The following is a 19676-nucleotide window of genomic DNA, read 5'->3' as shown; positions in this document are numbered from 1 at the left end:
AGCTTGACGCCAAAGTTGGAAGCTTTGACGCGACTGCTATGACACGTAGTAAGCCTCACCGGCTAAGCGCGGCTACCGCTGCTAACGCCGGAGCTACACAAGCGGACATTCGATCGGACAATGAAGAGTACCCCGAGTCCAATGCATATTCATCGGAGGAGCGGGTACAGTCTGATCACGGAGAAGACACTGTTTCTGGACTACGATGCCACCATGAATGGAGTGGATAAAATGGATCATGCAAATGCTGTTGCGTCTTCTTGCACGCAGGAGAGTGTTACACAAAGAAAAACTGTCGTTGAAACATCCACATATTTGTAAATAGCACCACAGTTGCACACATTTGTAAATAGTTTGCCAAATTGTTGTCAAATTGTTACACTGTTGAATGTAAATAAACGTATTTTGCTATCAAAAAACACTTTTTCATTCTTGGTGGTAGTGTTTTATAGAAGTAAAGCACTATTTAGGTGTTTGTGGCATCATTCATGGACAAAAAGAAGTGTCAAATTCACTAGAATGCATGAAATAATATCGTTTCACTAAAAGCTTGATTTCTCCGTATTTTGGTCCAAAACAGGCGAAATTGGGTCAAACTAACCATTTTCTATTGTTGATTACTAAAGAACGGAATAAGGTAGAAACAAACTTTTTTTTTCTGATGAAAGATGAAAGTCCAATCTTTCATTTGGTAGTACGTGTGTACATAGTCCAAACAGAACATTTTCTGCGGACCTTGAAAGATCAGTCAAAATGCTTAAATCGGCTGGCACTGACGGCATCCCTTTTCTGAAAACGTCTGGCAGTCAAAGAGTTAAACTGGTACCAAGAGGTTCTGTACTTTAATTCCAATTTGATATGTAATGTGTTTTGAATTCATACACATAAAAAAAGAAATATTTAGTATTCATCATTATGGTATAGCAACAGTTGAGTTTAATGAATACAGGCAAGGTAAAAACAAACATGAGGTTAACTGTGTACAAAGATGTGTTTGACTATTCATGTTCCGCTTGGTCCGCAGAAAAAGAGCCGTCGTTTTCTCATCCATGACTTTGTCACACTCTCCAGCTCTCTCCAAACTCTTGAACGGTCTTGGCCATCGTACCATCCGGTTTCATCCGGTCATTCAACATTCTCCCGTCAAAGTTTCCGCAAAGGCCCCCCACCTTCCGTTTGTATGTTCGTGGTAGAGTTATTTCTGCGGGAACAAGTATTTGATTTTGGGTAAAAAAACACAAACATACAAATGTTTTTTGTTTTTGTTTTTTTAAATCCTGTCAGTTCTGCCAAATATTTTCTGAAATAGGTCTTTTTGTTTTTGTCAAGCAATTAACAATTGGTTATTGTTTATTTTCCTCACAAATTTTCTATCTGCCGTATATGTACCCCTATACTACAAGTGTACGAGCTAAAAAATATTATATAAATATTATCAAATATAAAAATATATTTATTAGCAAATATATTTATAAATGTTAATGGAATGTAAAGGGGTTGTCTAGAATGTCCAGCCGCACCAATTGCCAATAACAAAGTCGTTGATGGTTTAAAAGAGAAAAAACAAACTAATCACCTGCGTCACTTCGTCCATCAAATTTTACGGAAAGACCAAAGTCGGTATTGAGATAAATGTGAGAGGAACGCTTCTTAATCTTTAGACCAAGAGACGGTGAAACAGGTGTCTTAGTTTTCTGTCCATCCACCTGTAGGGAAGCAGAACCACAACTTTTGAGCAATTAGAACAAATAATAAATATTGAAATGTGCAGCTTTAAAGTGTAAACCTTAAACATTTCTTGACAATAATATGTTATATGCGACCTCACTAGTCTAAACATGACATTCTGATTAAAATCCAGCCGTTTTTATCCACCTCAGGGGGGCGGCCATTTTGCCACTTGCTGTCGACTGAAGCAGGGTTATTATAGTTTTGGAATTTTTCATTTGAGTTATTTTTAATTTCATTTTAAGTTTTGGTTTTTAAATGTAGTTAGTTTTAATTTATTTTCAAGGTGGTTCTGTTTTTATTAGTTTTAGTTATTTCATAAATGCTTAGTTTTAGTTTTAGTTAGTTTCAGTATTAGTTTTAGTAATAAAAAAAAAGTGTATTACTTGTGCGCAATATTTAAAAAACACCATGGGAGCAACGTCATCTGAAGGTGCTTCTTTATTGGCTGTAGCTAGATGACGTTACTTTTGTGTGACACACTTTCAAATGTCCTTATTCCGGTTAATATCCAAATAAATCTCATTAAAATCACATTTAAAATCATCCCCAAAGGCTCATGCATTAAATTAATTACTAAAGACTAAAACAAAAGACATTTTTACTATAATTATAATTTGTAAACATAAAATGTAGTTTCAGTTAGTTTTCGTTATTTAAAAAGCATTTTAGTTTTTATTTTATTTCGTTAACTAAATTGTTTTTTGAATTTTTGTTTGAGTTTTTTCGTTAGTTTTACTTAACTAAACTAAACTACCTTGGACTGAAGATGACATCACTGGTGCTCAGGGCTCAGGCAACGATCACAGCTTACTTGTTTTCTGAAGCTGCGCTGTGATTGGTTGTTACCTACGACCTGAGCAACACATTGATGTCATCTTCAGTCGACAGCAAGTGGTAAAATGGCCGCCCCCTGAGATGGATAAAAATGGCTGGATTTTGCTGCTTAACTCATATCCCACTAATGCAATATTAACCAGAATACCATATTTAGACCAGTGGGGCTGCATAGAATATATTATTGTAAAAAAAAAACCCATAAATTGGGGGTTGGCTCCTCCCCCTAATCCTTAAAACTCACAAACAACTTCTGATGCTTCTTGAACTCCACAGTATGATTGTACACTTGAATCTTGAGCCATTGCAATCTGTGGTGTTCTTCATGCTCGTTGCTGTCATCGTCACTGTCGTCGTCATCATCATAGTCTTCTTCACTACTTCTATCATCATCATCATCATCATCATCGGGTGTATTAATGCCCTCTATGTAAACATCCTGCAGATTACTGGGCAGGTTTTTGGTTTGGACCAGCACATATGAGTGTTCTCCCTCAAAGTCATGTTTCATGTTATCAAAAGTCTTGTACCCGGGGTCTCCATTTATCGTACACTCATCGAAACCTGTTGAATTGATTAGAAATATCAAACGTGTGGCCACCTCTGACACATCGATTAATGGCGTCATTCACGATACCTGTTTTCTGGCAGTAATAATGCCCCTCTTCATTTTGAAGGCAAACGGTGTTTTCATCACACTTTTCTTCATCGCACTCAATCTCTCCAATGCCATCGTCCCTCTCACATCTGCATTTCTGACGGCAGTGTTTGGTATACCACACTTGACCAAACTAAAATAACACAAAGCCAACACAGTAACTGTAGTGCACTTGAACCAAACTGAGCCAATGGAATTCGAAGTTGTCACTTACCCTGTATTTATTGCCGTCTGTGTCCACACATCCGCATTGTTGGATTGGCACACAAGCTCCTAGATTCAGCACATAGCCATAATCACACTCACACCCCGGTTTACAAAATCCATTGTGATTACAATCTGGTGGACCATTCAAAAATCTGCAGGTTGGACTGCAGGCAGGGATACAAGGGCTATAATGACTGTTTTGTAGGCAGGAAGGCGGCGCTGCAGAGAGAGAGAGACAGAGATAGAGAAAGAACATTAATAACATAATCAAATTGCTATACTGTATTTAATAATGCTGTCAAACGATTACATTTTTTAAAACCAATTAATCACACAATTTCACAATTAATCACATTTTCTACTTCTGCTTCTACTTTTATTTTCAAAACTTGTAACATTAATGTAAAATCATCTAATAGAAAGTATATTTAGCAACAAAGACTATTCTAATCTAGTATATTTATTTGATCCTTGAATAAAGTATTCCTTTAAAATAAAAAAATGTTAACTCATTTGCTGCCAGCCATTTCACTGAAGCAACCCCCTTCGCTCCCGGCTGTCCACAGAATATTCTATTCTATTGCTATAAAAACATGGAACCTACCAAAAGAAAGATTAGAGGCTCTTCTTTCATCAGGAAACATATATATTTGTATCTGTTTCTGTTTTGCAGCAATTAGCATTAGAATATAGCTAAGTTTCATCATTATTCACAAACCTGTTGAAAACACTGGGGAAAAGAGCTTTTTTGCAACATGGCCCTGTTTGATCTCTTATACTCTGCTGCCACCTGCTGGCTGTTTTTGTAATAATTATTAGGTTATTACAAATGCGCTCCAGCGTTGAAGGTAAATACAGGCCTATATAGTTATGTACCCGCAGATGCAACATTTGTTTGTTGACTTAAAAAAAAAATATTGAAGGTTTATAATAATTAACTTTTGTTTGTGTGAACGCCACAGGTGTAAGCGCTGAAATGTTTTTGGAATTATATTTCTATCTGAGATATCAATTATTTGTAATATTGTTGAATTTCCAGGAAAACTTCAGGTTTTTGGGGGTGAGTCAAAAGTCACCCATAGGTTTTAGAGGCATGTTTTGCCATGCGGTTTGCCATTCGCAGACCAGTTGTGACAAACGAAGGTGGGGCTGATGTTAGGTCACATAAAATCAACCACGGCTCATTTTCTTTGAAAGGCGGACAAACCAGCATCCGGCTTAGGGTTGCAGGATGCCGGACTCACCAATGAAAAGTAGGACTGTCCGGCCTAAATCCGGACGTCTGGCCACGCTATGTAAAAGCATGTGTCGGTGGTATGGACAGTAGATCATTGCAAGGTTCAAAGTCTCTCAATATGTTCATACTCACTTGGTTCAAGTGTAGATGGGGGCTGTGGTCTAACAGTTGTTAGTGGGTGAGTTTCATTTGGATGTTGTGGTTTAACAGTTGTTGTTGAATCTGATTCAGTTGTTGCATTTGGAGGCTGAGGTTCAGGACTAGTTGTTGATGGAGGTCCAGCCGTTGTTGGTGGAGTTTGGGTTGGAGTTTCTGGTTTCACGGATGTTTTTGGGTGCGATCCAGTTGTCTGTCTGTCGCTTTCTGTTGTTTGAGGTGCGGGTCTAGCTGTGGTGCGAGGGTATGTAACAGGTGCTGTCATTTCTTCAGTTGTTGGTTCAGGTCCTGGTTCTTCTGTTACGTTATCTTCTGTGTGCTCAGTTGATGATGGGTGAGTTGTGGCAGTGGTCTGAGGTTCGATTGTAACTGTCACGCCAGGCGCTTCTGTTGAGGCATTCGGATTTGAGGGCTTAGTTGTTGTCGGTCTGATTGTCTGTATTGCAGAGCTGGTTATGCCAGTTGTTGTTTTAATTGTGGGTTTTAATGGTTGTGTTGTTGATATGTTTTCGGTTGGCGGCTCAGAACCTTCTGTTATAGCTGAATGAGTTGTCATTGGTACAGGGGGACTAGGTTTAATCAGGTCTGCAAAACAAATCACTTTTAATCAGATGCACTGGTCATAATGCAAGTAGGCTGTCACTTTAAGTAAATTATTACCTGAGCAGGGCCCACTATACAGTGATATGTCATCTATGGCCACATCTGACTCATCATTAGAACCTCGTCGACCCTCAAAAAGGATCTAAAATTAAGAGCAAATTTTAGTTCTCCACTCAGGACGTCCCTGAAAATATGCAAGTGAAACAGTGTGTTAGGTTTTCCCAACCTGAAAAGGTCCACTTGAGGTGAAGTCAACCTGGGCCAGACGCCACATATTCCCTTGATTATTCCTGATCCAACTAATAGCATTAGCGTTTTTGTCTTGAAGCAAATATACATGGAGGCCCATTGTTTCAGCAGAGCCGTACATATGGTACCAGAAGTGTAGACACTGAGGACCGGAGGCAGAGCATTCGGAACTGATGAGACGTGCTGTGTCTCCGAGTGATGCGCTGTTGGCTTCGGTGTAAAGATAGTGGCCATCTAGATTATGACAGAGCTTGATTAGTTAACTCTTCACATTATGGATGAAAAATATAATTTCACAGGTAATCTAACTCCCATACTGATCTTTTGAAGTTATAATATCTTTGACAGCTGTCGCAAGTTTCAATTTAGAGGTGTACATATTAATAGATTGACAACTAACCTATTATCAAATTAATCAAATACTAATATTCGAGTAATCATTTAGAGGCGTTATCACTCACATCTTCTGTAATTTATCACAAATAACTTACTAGCCTAATTAACAGAATGTAAAACTTTACTGTTGATGAGTCAGAAGGTTAATTACGTCCTGTGGTGTGATCTGAAGAGGGCCCTGTACTAAATGTAGGGGTTGAGCCACTTTGCCTTGTCCAGTCAAATGCATCAGTAACGAGCTGACTCCAATGACATAGATCTTTCTCAAAATTACAGTTGAGTTGGCATACTGGAAAGACAGAAATATTACATTGTTGGCAACAATTCCCAAAAAGATTGTAGAAAAAAAACTAACTGTACCTGAGTGAGGTGGTGTGTTCTGTGCATCTTCAGTAAAATTGTTACTTGTAATTATGTTAGTGTTTGCTTCAGCGACAGGAGGTACTGTGTCATTTGCTACAGGTGGCCTCGCTGTAGTAGGGAATTTATCTGTAACATTGGCTGCAGGAAGTTCTGGAACTAGAGTAGCATTTCCTTCAGGTTTGGGAGGATTTGTCGTCACCACACCACTTAGCTCTGAAATTAGAATTTAAGATCTGAATTTAAATGAGTTTGATATGGATAATCATTTAATTATGCCACACATTTGTATTCCATGTGCATTTTTCAGACCTGAACATTGTCCATTGTGAAGTGCTACATCGTCTATGGCGACGTCGGATTCTTCATTGGAACCTCTTCGGCCCTCAATTATGATCTAAGGAAAGGGGGAAAAGAGTATTTTTTTCTTATTTGCTAAACAGTTGTCTGGTTATCCTTATTTCAGCTTTGCAACATTATCGGCTGCAGTTTACATGAATATACCTGGAAATTTCCTTTGACCGTCAAATCCACTTGAGCCAAATGCCACATATTTCCTTGATCATTCCTCTTCCTCCAAATAGCATCCGCTTTTTTGTCCTGCAGTAAATATAGATGGAGGCCCATCGTATCGGCAGAGCCATACATATGGTACCAGAACTGCAGACACTGAGGACCGGAGGCAGAGCACTCTGAACTGATGAGACGAGCTGTGTCTCCATGTGATGCGCTGTTGGCTTCAATGTAAAGATAGTGGCCATCTGGATGATGAAATAAGAGTTTCATTAGTTCATATACAATAATTAATTTAAAATGTGTTTTTACTGGCATTTTTCTCTCAGCTTTATGCTATGTTAGGTTTATGTTATGACCGATGGAGCAATTTCAATTTCCTTAAGGGCTGCACTCACGACAAAAAACTTACTAAGCCTATGTACAAGTTCAAGGTCGCCGGCCTTTGTGTGTACTCTCAAATAGTAATCGCTGGATGTCGGCTGGTGTCCCCCCAAATCCCTGGCCAAGAATTCTATTGTTGGACGTACATCTGGCTTGGGAAAATATTCGGCAGCCGTGGTGGGGTGTGTGGTTGCGTTGTCTGACATTAATGATTGCTAGTCGTCATTTGTCTACGGGCAAAAGGATGGAAGGGGGGGGGGGGGGGGGGGTGGGGGGACAACTGGCCCGAAAATGAACCGGCTGTTCGGGGAACTCATAAAATTACCTAATCCACCCCTCTGTTGATGAATATTTATTAGGGATGTATTTTTGTCCTCAGATGTTTTGTCATTGAGGCGGGATCATTCTCTTCTACCATCATATCAAACAAATTCTAAATTATTCAATTTTAATTTCCCAAAATTTTATTAAATGTTTAGATTTTCTGTTTTATCTGGGTAGGCATTTAATGTTATTTAAAAAAAAAACTATTACTGCGCTCTACTATTTACTATAATTTATTGTGTTAGTCCTTACAATAATATTTGCATGAAACTGAAACTGAAATGTTGTAAATAGGCTTATACTGTAAAGCTTCATTGTTAAATACACTTAAATTTTGCATCATGAATTTCTTTGAATTTCATGGAATTTCAATTCCACCTCCTGCCATTTGAATTTCAATTTCAAATCTGCTTCAAGTTTGCCACCTCAATTCAAATTCATATTCAAGAACTGAATTGAATTTTAGGGGTAATTCTCAATTCAATTCTGAATGTTGCCCAGACCTGGTATACAATGTAGATCAAAGATAAGAAATTGTGTTCTCAACAAGATGAGATTCACTCAAAACAAAAGAATGAAGTTGGGACCTAAATGTGTGCCAGAGTTCAACCTGTGATTGACATCTGTAATCATCATAAATACCTTTCTAGCCAAATTAACAAAGTGAAATTTCACTGTGGATGAGTCAGAAGGTTAATTACCGGTACGTTCTGTGGTGTGATCTGAAGAGGGCCCGGTGCTAAATGTAGGGGTTGAGCCATTTTTTCTTGTCCAATCAAATGCATCAGTAACGAGCTGTTTCCACTGGCATAGATCTTTCTCAAAATTACAGTTGAGTTGGCACACTGGAAAGTCAGAAATGTTACATTATTCACAGTAAATCATTGAGGGTAGAAAAAAATAATTTCAAAAGTTTACTCTGTACCTGAGTGTGGTCTGTTCTGTGAATCTTCAGTAAAATTGTTATTTAGAATTATATTAGTTGTTGCTTCAGCAACAGGAGGTACGGTAGCATTTGCTACAGGTGGCCGAGCTGTAACAGGGAGTTGATCTGTAACACTGGCAGCAGGAAGTTCTGTTACTGCAGTTACATCTGATGGCATAGTTGGAGGAATGGTAGCATTTCCTTCAGGACTGGGAGGCTGTGTCGTCACTGCACCACTTAGCTCTGAAAATGGAAGTTCAGGTTGGAATTTTACCAAGTGTTAAACAGACAATCTTATAATTAAGAAACACATTTGTATTCCTTGTACATTCTTCAGACCTGAGCATTTCCCATTGTGAAGTGTTACATCATCTATGGCGACATCAGATTTTTCATTTGAGCCTCTGCGCCCCTCAATAATGATCTAAGGGAGGGGAAAAAAAAAATGTTTAAAAAAAAAAAAAGCTAACCAGTAGGGTTGGTCCTTTTTACAGCATTGCAAAATCAATGGCTGACAATGTTTACATGAATATACCTGGAAATCTCCTTTGACAGTCAAATCCACTTGAGCCAGACGCCACATATTTCCTTGATCGTTCCTCTTCCACCAAATAGCATCTACTTTTTTGTCCTGCAGTAAATATAGATGGAGGCCCATCGTATCGGCCGAGCCGTACATATGGTACCAGAACTGCAGACACTGAGGACCGGAGGAAGAGCACTCTGAACTGATGAGACGAGCTGTGTCTCCATGTGATGCGCTGTTGGCTTCAATGTAAAGATAGTGGCCATCTGGATTTTGACATAAGAGTTTGATTAGTTAGCTCCTTATATTATTCATTAAAAATGTGTTCTTATGGGTAACTGTAATGCTGTTCTTGTGACAGATGGAGCAGGTTTAATTTCCGTCAGCGGTGCATTAACACAACAAAACACAACTTTGTATGAATATTTTGTCAACAAAGTTCAGGCTTTTTTAAATAACAAAGTAAAACCACATTTAAAAAAACTAATTTGACTTAAAACCCCTCAGTAATACTGTCAAAGATAGTTGTATCCTACTTGGAAGTTGATACCAAAAGGCATGCCTTACATTGATATCAATCTGACATGCTTCTTATGTAATTACTTTCCAGTCTAACATGTGCCTCATTACTATGAATGACACAGAAGGTTAATTACGTCTTGTGGTATGATCTGAAGACGGCCCTGTCATGAGTGTAGGGGTTGAGCCACTTTGTCTCGTCCAGTCAAATACGTCAGTAACGAGCTGATTCCATTGACATAGATCTTTCACAAAATCACAGTTGAGTTGGCACACTGGAAAGTCAGAAATGTTACAGCATTGACAATAAATCCAAACACAAGGGTAAAAAACAAACAAACATGAAAGTCGGCAGATCAATGACCCTACCTGACTGTGGTCTGTTCTCTGCAGCTCCCGTGACATTATTTATAATCAAATTGGTTGTCGCTTCAGTAACAGGACGTCCTGTGACATTTGCCACAGGTGGCCAAGTTGTAACAGGGAATCGATCTGTAACATTGACTGCAGGAAGCTCTGTTACTGCAGTTAAAGGCAGTGTGACACTTGGAAGAGTTGTGACGTTTCCATCAGGTCTGGGAGGGGGTGTTGTCATGACGCCACTTAGCTCTAAACAGCCAATACAATTTTAGAATAGAATAGTTACAAACTGCTGACCTTTAAACTAGGAATTATATTTGCTCTATATACTATTTATATTTCACACCTGAACAATGGCCATGGTAAAGCATTACATCATCTATGGCAACATCAGATTCTTTATTGGAGCCCCTGCGTCCCTCTATGATGATCTAAGGAAGGAAAAACAACTGATTGTTTTTTGGCTTAAAATATCTTAAACTGCTTTTGTTCTATTTTTGTAAAAAGTACTAGCTGGAATTGTTTAATAGAAGTGACTGACCTGGAACGCTCCTGTATTTGTCAGGTCTACCTGAGCCAAGTGCCACATATTTCCTTGATCATTTCTCCTCCACCAAATAGCATCCGCTTTTTTGTCTTGCATCAAATAAAGATGGAGGCCCATAGTATCAGCCGAGCCATACATATGGTACCAGAACTGCAGACACTGAGGACCGGAGGCAGAACATTCGGAACTGATGAGACGAGCTGTGTCTCCATGTGATGCGCTGTTGCCTTCGATGTAGAGGTAATGACCATCTAGAGAAGAGAAATCAAAGGGTCACTTTTGTCTAATAAGTTCTTCATATTAGTCATTTGTGCTTGCCGTATCTAAGGTCAAACCTCCAGTGTGGTCAGAGGAGGGTCCTGTCATTAGGGTCGGCGTTGAACCACTTTGCCGTGTCCAGTCAAAAGCATCTGTGATCATCTGATTCCAGCTGCAGACATTTCTGTCAAAGCTACAATTCAAGGTACAAACTGCAAGGGAAACAAAAGTAACAGGAGTGCAATTTGCAACTTTAATTACTCTTCAAAATTGCAATTTTAATTTGTCCTTCCTTTGCACTAACCTTGGTCTGAGGGAAGGACTTCTTTTTCACTTCCCAGACTACCTAAAGAAAGTTACAGATAACATTGAAAATTGATATACTGGGATTTTAATGTAACACGTACAAGATGCGTTCTTATATTAATCGTTGATTACTTGAGCAAGAGCCGAACTGGATGGAAATGTCATCTATTGCCACATCTGATAGCACACTGGAGCCTCTGATTCCCTCCACAATGATCTGAAATAATCCAAAGTAACACCAAATACATTTGTATAGAAATCAATGGAACATTGATTCACACATTATCTAAGGCTAACCTGAAAAGGGCTGAAGACGTTGATATCAACTTTTCCTAGATGCCATTCTTGCCCATGGCTGTTTTTCATAGACCAAATCTTGGTAGCTGTATTTCCTTGGAGCAGGTACATATTCAGGACCATAGCTGTGGCAGAGCCATACATATGGTACCAGAAGTAGAGGCAGACTGGGCCACTGTAATGACACTCTGAGCTCAACAGACGAGCTGGATCTCCTTGGGCTACACTGTCGCCCTCAATGTACATATAGAATCCCGCTAGAGGGACAATCACACAGATTGGAGTTCAGTACGGAGTCATGAGAAGTCGATAAAACCATGTAGTATGATTGTGACAATAGGTTTTACCCCCAGTGGTGTGGTCGTGGTTTGGCCCACATCCGATTGTTGGTGTGGCACCGGAATATCTTGTCCAATCAAAGGTGTCCTGTATGAGTTGCTGCCACCCACACAGATTTTTCTCAAAGTCGCAGTTTATGGAACACACTATTGGAGAAAAAAGGGTTAGGAATTGAAGAATTGAATTTCATGGTGGGATATTACATTGCAATTAAAACTTGACAATTTTTTCTTAATCTACCTCATACATTTATGAAATAAATAAAATGTACTGAATCTTCCAAAAACTGACAGACTATGTGCCGGCGGAAGTGTGTTTTCATCCATCACCGGAACTGCCAATAACCGGGTCAGTATCGACGGACCTATCAGTCCGTCACTGACAGACTCCCATTTCGCTGGCATTAGTTTAGAGCGCAGTTCCTGTATTTTACGTCAGGCATGTTGTCGGACAGCTAAGGGAACCCAAGAGCGTGTGTATTGAGTCCACTTGGCCGTTCGCGGAAGTTATGACGGTGTGCTTCTCTTACAAGGCGACATTAGTGAGGAAGGAAGAGAATATAAATAGAACAGACATTGAGTGAGTGAGCTTGTAAATTGGAACTTAATTGGAACACTCACCAGTAAAAGCCACATTGTTTTGTTTCCACAGTTACTCCTACTGTTACAGTGTGTCTGTTTTTTTTATTTATATACTTTATTTGGATATGTATCTGCTTTGTGCTACCCCTGGGTGACCAAGTAGTATCTTCTCGATGCGTATTTGCTGTCGCTGACGCAACGGTCCTAAAATAGTGGTGACAAACTAATGTAGGAGTGGCCAAAGCATGGTTAGAATAGCGATGACGGAGTGACAGACTGATGATTACAGTTTGGTTCAGCTTGAAATGACAGACTGACGATGACGGACGGATGGCCCAACCGCTGGCAAATGATGAATAATGGATTGCAAAATGTATTGACGCCACGCCCACCTCTGAAAATAATTGGATTATACGACTGAAGAACTAAAATCTTTCATCTAGCTTACTAGCTGGATCTGGTTTCTGAGATGGAAGAGTTGGAGAGGGTGGAGTTGTTACAGGTTTTTCTGTAGTTTGGGGTTCCCCTGAAGAGACCAAAACAAGAACAGGACGTTAAATTACCAACACAAACCACTTATGGTTGTAAACTAAGATCTCACGTTTTGCACAGAACATTGAATTAAATTATTTCTACACGCTACTGTTATCATGATGAATTCACAGCCGCACGTAACTCACCACAGGCTGAACCTGTCGCCCAATTGCCCAGCTCCACTCCTGCCACACGGCAGGCAACTGCATAAGATTTAAGAGATTCACATAAGGTGTATTGGTTGCCACTTGTGGCACAATAGTCGTGCACACAACTATTGATGTAGATGCTTGGGTGAATGGCTTCATGGCAGGGCTTGAAAGCGTCCCCAAGGATGGCAAAACACTCAATGTAGGCCTCATCCTCCTCCTCCTCGCTTTCACAGGGCCGTGGATCATTTGGGTGGGAAACACATCTTGGGAGAAAGGATCAGTGGAGAATGATGACTGTTACAATTTGTTGGCTTTATATCCTATAGTAAAACAACTCACTCATTGGGCGGTGCCTTCCAGCTATCACCAAACTCAAATGGGTCCGTAGCGTTTTGGCCGCTTGGTTTTATGAAGTCATCGTCCTGCCGTTCTGAGTAGGTACCACACAGGCCGCACAGTTGATATTTGTAGCTCTCATCCACTTGCAAGAATAACCTGTTTTGCCCATCTATCAACATTCTTAGTCCAAAGGTTGTCTCCAAGACAACATAGCTATGATTCTTGTAAACCCAGACAGAACCATAAGAAGCAGTGGTGGAATAAGGGAGTCCGACATTGCTTTTATTCACCTGAAGAGAGACAGAGAGAGACAACTTTTGTGATACCCTATTATTTAATATATTTTCTAACACTGAATTGCGATGTGTGCTGTTAAATGTGCAATTAAATGGGTCATCTGTGAGTATAATGTTCAGCAACTGACTTCCTCTCATGATCTGACAGTAAAATTTGACCACCATAAATATGGGTGTACGCAATCATGCTAGTGACAGTAATGAATTACGACAGTTGATTTAGAACAAAATGCACTGGCCTTTGCGTCATAAACATCATGAGAATGCCCTGTGTTATTTTTGCATTTACCAAGGTTCAATCAAATACTGATATGAGTATTCGTTTTGTGAATAAATGCACTGTGACTACCTAATTTGTAATTTGAAGAACAGATGGGCCAATTTTACAATATGAAATGTTAACGTCTAAATGTATTTTTGGGATCCATTTGATTACATTCAAGGTCATGGAAAGTCTGTGTTTGAGTGGAAATTGAACTCATGCTACCGACATACTGTAGAGGTCAGGCAAATTAACTGTTACACGATCATTGTGCAAACAATTACAATCAGTCAGTGAACCTAATATTTGAGTGGAAATTACCAGTTGAGCCAGACCCTAAAAGTAAACATTTTCTGCAGTAAAAACATATAATTCAAGAGTAGAGATAGACCGATATGCTTTTTGCAGGGCTTATTAGTAGTCAAATAGGCTGATGACCGATATTTGGAGCCGATATTAAATTTAAGTAAAAAGGAAATTATTGGTGTCAGCAACATCTTTTATAAAGCTACGTAAAAATGTAGATAAATAAATACATAGTTACCCCAGTTTTAAATTGATCATGTCGGCCTTCATATAAAAAAAAAAAATAAATCCAGATATTTGTTTAAATGGCAAATATCGGCGCAAATAATTGGCCTGGCCGATAGTAATCGGTGTATCCCTACTCAAAAAGTCAAACAAAATTCGATATTATAGCAACCTGGCACCCACTACGCAAGTGTGGAAGAGGTAGACTTTTTAATTTGCACAAACTACTCCAACTATTCTAGAATTTCTTGTTTTGGCTCCCTGCGACAATATTCACACAAATACAAATCAGCTGAAGGTTTTACATTCCACTTATAGGAGCTACAATGCATATGCATGTTCATAGCATCTGAAAAGTTTACATTTGAACATTCAAGAATTTCAAAACTATTCTGATGAGGATCTTACTTACATAGACTTTGGTGCTCTGATTCAATGTAAGGTGTAAATCCTCAATTTGGAGAGTCACAGCATCCAGCTTGGACCGGGTCAAGTTATGAAGGAGAGGATGCAAGTTGTGACCGGTCACTGTGAAATGAACTGAGCTTTCTGCTCCACATGTGCTAGCCAGTGTGTAACTGCATCCGCCTTGAAAGTCATACGCATTTCCATCAAAGGTTATATAGTGCGGATCACCATACACGCTACAGGTGGCAGGTTTGCTAGGGAAGCATCCTTTGACCCCGGCCTCAACTTTACAAACTTCACCTCTGGCGCATTCCATTTTAGTGCAGTAGACATTATTGCCACCCGTACATTCGCACAACTGCGAACACTCTTCTCCCAAGAACGTTTGTCCTTTCTGCAAATTGATTTGTGAGAATCAAAAGTGGTGTGTGATAGGCAAATATAGTGATTGACTCATCTACAGTATATTTCTTACCTCGTGGTGTTTGCCATTATACCAGCACCCACAGTCATCTGCTGGAACACATTTGCCCCCGCTGAGTTTGAAGCCATAGTCGCACTCGCATCTTTCCTCGCAACTTCCACAAGATCCACCTATATCCTGACTGGAGCACACGTCCAGACATCCTTCAGCGCACGAGTTGTAATGACTATTCTCACCACATTGTGGAGCTGTGAGGTCAAGAGAGAAATAACACACCTTTAACCATCATGTTTTTATTAAAGTCATCAATTTCAATCGTATTTATTGCAACAGATGCTAGAGAAATTGAATCAATGAAGCAACATACGGCACATTGTAGAGTTCCACAATGTAGGCACAGTGACTCCAGCATCGCTGCAAATATCAGCGTACATCTGCAATGTTTCACAGAGCACTGAAGGGTCACCGTGAGTGGAACACATTTTGTTCACACATCCCCTGAAGTAGCTTTCTGCTCCCAGAAATGAACGACACGCTGCAAATGGCCCAGTGCTAGACAGGAGGCCTCCACAGTTGAGCTCATTGCCGTACTCGGCCTCTTCTGCAGGATCACACTGGTGAGGAACTAGAATGGTTTCACAGGGGGCGTTTGTTTGCCCACTCTGCCAGCTGTTAGCCAAATCTGTGGCATCGTGCACAGGTGCTCCGTCAGGATTTCTCAAGTCATCTTCTCGAAGATGGTTGAAGTTTCCACATAAGCCACAGACCTTCTCAGAGTAAACGGATGGCAGCGTGATATGTACATCACCCGCATTGTCATATGACACGGAAAGGCCAAAACTGGTTTCAAGGACAACAGCTGCCAGGTTGCTCTTGATTTTGACAGTGCCACGCCGGAAGCTTAGTGGAAGATTCCTCCAGATCCCGTTAACCTAAAGGACAATATCAGAAAACATTTTCAGCATTAGATATTAGCGTTAGCATTAGATCATTAGCATTGTCACGAAGAAACAGATTAGCTAATGACAGAAACTAAAAGAACTGCTCAATGTGTACATTACTTGGTTCAACTTTTTTCCCCCCCCCAAATACAGAGTAGTTAATTCAAATTTATAGCCTTTATGTTTGCGCAAACAACTGTAAACAATAGATTCGCATCATTATTGAGTAGCCTCAGATAAAACCATGTTGTCATTAGTCATATGCTGAATTGTTTTCGATATCACAGCACTGATTGTATAAATGTGTTATTTTGGTCTTACCACGGTAACTTACCACAACTCGGTGTGTCTGCCATTTTAGAAGACCCACTCTGTCATTCCCCACAGATACAATGATCTGCTGCACAGCTGGAACTGATGAATTCCCATCATGGTCACTGACCACTTCCACGGTAAAGGAGGACAAAACCTCAGAGGAAGAGCAGGTCTTTGCCAGAATATAGTTGCAGGGTGTCATGAAGCGAAATAACATGCCATCAAAAGTGCTGCAGTCAGTGTCGCTATGTATAGTACACATCCCAGTGTTAGACAGCTCCCTGGGGCTTCGTATTTGAGGACCACAGCTGTGGCCCCTAGGACACTGAGAGGGAGCACAGTAGAGCTGTCTGTCTGAGCAGAGGCAGCGAGTGGACTGGTCTGTCCATATCTCTTTGTTTGGATCACACTGATATCCTGTGGGAGATAAGACGCAATAAATGATCACTTTGAATAAGGAGCGGGACAAAGAAGTGTTATGTTGAGTCGTTTTATGGCCTGAACCCCATTTTTTATGGAAATGTAATGGTTATTGTTGAAATTATTGAGACAGACAACTGATCTTGTTAATGTACTGATGAAGCCCTCCAAATGCAAAGAATGTCTTTGAGAAATTTAAGTCATGTAAAACATATTGGCCTCTCAGGTGCTGTTCAAAAATGGTTCTCTTCCTACTTCACAGACAGGACTTTTATGGTAAGTTTGGTACATATACATAATATCCCGTGCTGTGCCCCAGGGTTTGATTTTAGACCCAGTGCTTTCTAATCTATACATGCTCCCTGTTGGTGATGTCATCAGGAGACATGAAGTCAACTTTCACCTATGCTGAGGATACACAGTTGTACATTTCCATGTCTCCTGGTGACACAAGGCCAATGAACGCATTTTTTAATTGTATCGTAGATTTGAAATTCTGGATGCCGGTGCAGATGGATTCCCTAGTGATGTTCCCTCTCTTGATCTGAACCCAGCCATACTGTATATTCTAATATGTTTGTCGGTTTAACTTTCATTAGTGTGTGTCTGCGTGCGTGTGTGTGTGTGTGTGTGTGTGAAGGGTTGAGTACAACAGCAATCATGTTTGACCTGGCAAGGGTGGGGCCTGGGAGGCCTTTGTATGATAAAAATTTGTAAGCACTGAGTTACAATCCTTGTCCTTTGTATGAAAAGCACTTTGTAAATAAAGTTTTGATTGATTAATGAAATAGATGACACTCTAAAATTGATCTTTGGTTCCAGTAGTACTGGCTGGTAACTGACCAGTGTTTTTGAAGTACCGGGCCTAACATGTATAATCTGTGAGTGCAGTACTCACCGCACGAGCCTCTTCTTACTCCGATGCTGTTAAATGTGACCGGATTCTCCAAGGACACCGTTCGGACTACTTCAAGAACAACCTTGTCAAAGACAATATTGACACATTGACTTGCATATTAACATATGATAAAAAAAAATCAGACTCATTGTTATAAACTGTTCTTCTTACCTTTGTCCCAGACTCAATAATGTTTAGAGGCACAAACACCTGTCGCCAAGAATCTCGAGCCAGCGCAGGCGAGGTCCAGATTTCTACTAGACCAGTACTGCTTTTGAGCAAAGCTCGAAGTTTTAAAGCATCAGGAGGGACCAAGTACCAGAACTCGAGACAGGCTTCACCTTGATCCAGTGCATCACTTTCTATTAGATCCTCCGTTAGATCATCTGATGGTGAAATGACAGTAAGACGATCTACACATGCTTTTTGCCTCATTATAAAGGAATGCTCAAGTTTTTATCTAGTGCAGCACATATCACCTTGACATTCCCCAGTTTAGAGAAGCTTTAAAGCTTTAACTCCAAACAGTTAAAGTTAAAGCTTTAACTTTTAACTCTTCTAAAGTTAAGTCTTTAACTCTGCAGTTAAACAGTTAAAGTTAAAGCTTCAAAGCTTTACCTCTTGAGTTAAAGCTTTAACTTAGGAGTTAAAGCTTTAAAGCTTTACCTTTGACAGCACTAGAATTAAGAAAAAAAAAAAAGCAAATGCAAATAACTCTAAACAGTTCAATATTTGTGCCCCCCCCCAAAAAAAACATTTTATGTGTCTGTACATTTAGTCCCAGATATGTTATCATTCTTACTTGATCTGTGGTGACTCTTTGTCCAGTCGCACACTGTGCCATGTTTGCCAAATGAACATTGTGCAACATATTCTGTCAAATAGTAGATAAAGATTTATGTACTGCACATATCAAATTATGTCATTTTTTGTATGTTTTGAAAAGTAATAGTAATGACCTCATACCTGAATCTCTTCTCCAGTCGGGTAGTTTAATGGATGAAATGTCATTTTCCGCCCTAATAAAATGGGGAAACATTTTAGAGCATTTTGACAAATTACCATTTTCTTAAGTGGAAGAGTGTGACGTTTAATTTATTACCTGCATTGCGTTCCAGTCTGAGTTAGAAAGAGTAAAGCCACTGTGACCAACAAATCTGTGCAGGAGCCTTCAAGCATGGCTAATCCCGTAACGCCAGCTCTTCTCTTGCTAATACTCTCACCTTGTTGATCTTTAGAATGGATGATGAGGAGTGACTTGTTTGTGAGGGAACACAGATGAATGAATGTGCCCGGACAGAGTGGGAAAGCTCGCTTGTGTCACTCTGCGGAGAGAGCTTTGGGCGTAAGGTTTTTATAGCCCACCGCTGAACCAGGTAACCACTGCGGTGGGTGGACACAACAGGTTAAAAATAAAGGGCTGGGTCTGTGACATAAAAAAAAAGTTATTTGACTGACGACAGCGGCAACATAGTTACAGGAAATGGCAACAGATAAGGACAGCGTTTTAGTGTTGCTAGGCCATAAAGAAACAGAGGTGAATAAATGATTGAAAAAATTTAGTGATCAAGCTAAATATGTCGGTTGACAAAAAGAAAAGAAAAGAGATCATCAAATGCTAATATTTGCCTCTGGATTAAACAACAACAACAAAACCTTAGCTTTAAACAAATTGTTAGTGTTTTCTTCTTCATACCAAGATTCAAGATTGGATATTGTCTCACTGATTAAGCGGTTCAGAAAATGGATGGATGGATAATTTATTTGAAGTTTAACTTTTTTTATGGTGGCTCTTTCATTAAACTTTGTGAGTCTTATCATTAGGGCAGGTTTAAAATAAATAAAA

General features: G+C 39.7%; 1 protein-coding gene and 1 long non-coding RNA gene across 2 annotated transcripts in view; one reads left to right on the top strand and one right to left on the bottom strand.

Annotated features, from left to right (window-relative positions):
• Nucleotides 1-19012, top strand: part of LOC147180503 (uncharacterized) — a 48912-nt gene extending 29900 nt beyond the window's left edge. The window contains exons 3-5 of the long non-coding RNA XR_015096381.1: nt 10635-10769; nt 10858-10992; nt 18013-19012. This is a non-coding gene — a long non-coding RNA (uncharacterized LOC147180503). The remainder of the gene's footprint in view (nt 1-10634; nt 10770-10857; nt 10993-18012) is intronic.
• On the bottom strand, nt 914-19142 carry LOC147180502 (uncharacterized). Its single transcript, XM_086087982.1, has 37 exons — nt 18933-19142; nt 18797-18849; nt 18633-18704; nt 18002-18216; nt 17831-17912; nt 16532-16929; nt 15624-16188; nt 15308-15504; nt 14837-15226; nt 13336-13625; nt 12991-13259; nt 12759-12836; nt 11738-11875; nt 11391-11647; nt 11226-11310; nt 11092-11133; nt 10865-10999; nt 10524-10780; nt 10329-10413; nt 9992-10231; nt 9760-9897; nt 9113-9369; nt 8917-9001; nt 8578-8820; nt 8354-8497; nt 6936-7192; nt 6744-6828; nt 6432-6647; nt 6223-6360; nt 5653-5909; nt 5484-5568; nt 4800-5408; nt 3438-3649; nt 3203-3356; nt 2810-3129; nt 1577-1706; nt 914-1201 (listed from the first exon to the last, which is right to left on the bottom strand). Exons 1-37 carry the CDS (start codon nt 19007-19009, stop codon nt 1059-1061), a joined length of 7398 nt encoding a protein of 2465 aa, XP_085944108.1. The 5' UTR covers nt 19010-19142; the 3' UTR covers nt 914-1058.
• Between the last annotated feature and the right edge of the window lie 534 nt (nt 19143-19676).

Source organism: Leptonotus elevatus, chromosome 1 (assembly GCF_054856555.1).
Source record: "Leptonotus elevatus isolate MCC_2025b chromosome 1, RoL_Lele_1.0, whole genome shotgun sequence".
Taxonomy (NCBI): domain Eukaryota; kingdom Metazoa; phylum Chordata; class Actinopteri; order Syngnathiformes; family Syngnathidae; genus Leptonotus; species Leptonotus elevatus.
The sequence above is the reverse complement of the archived record's forward strand: the minus strand, read 5'-3'. Positions and strand labels throughout refer to the sequence as shown.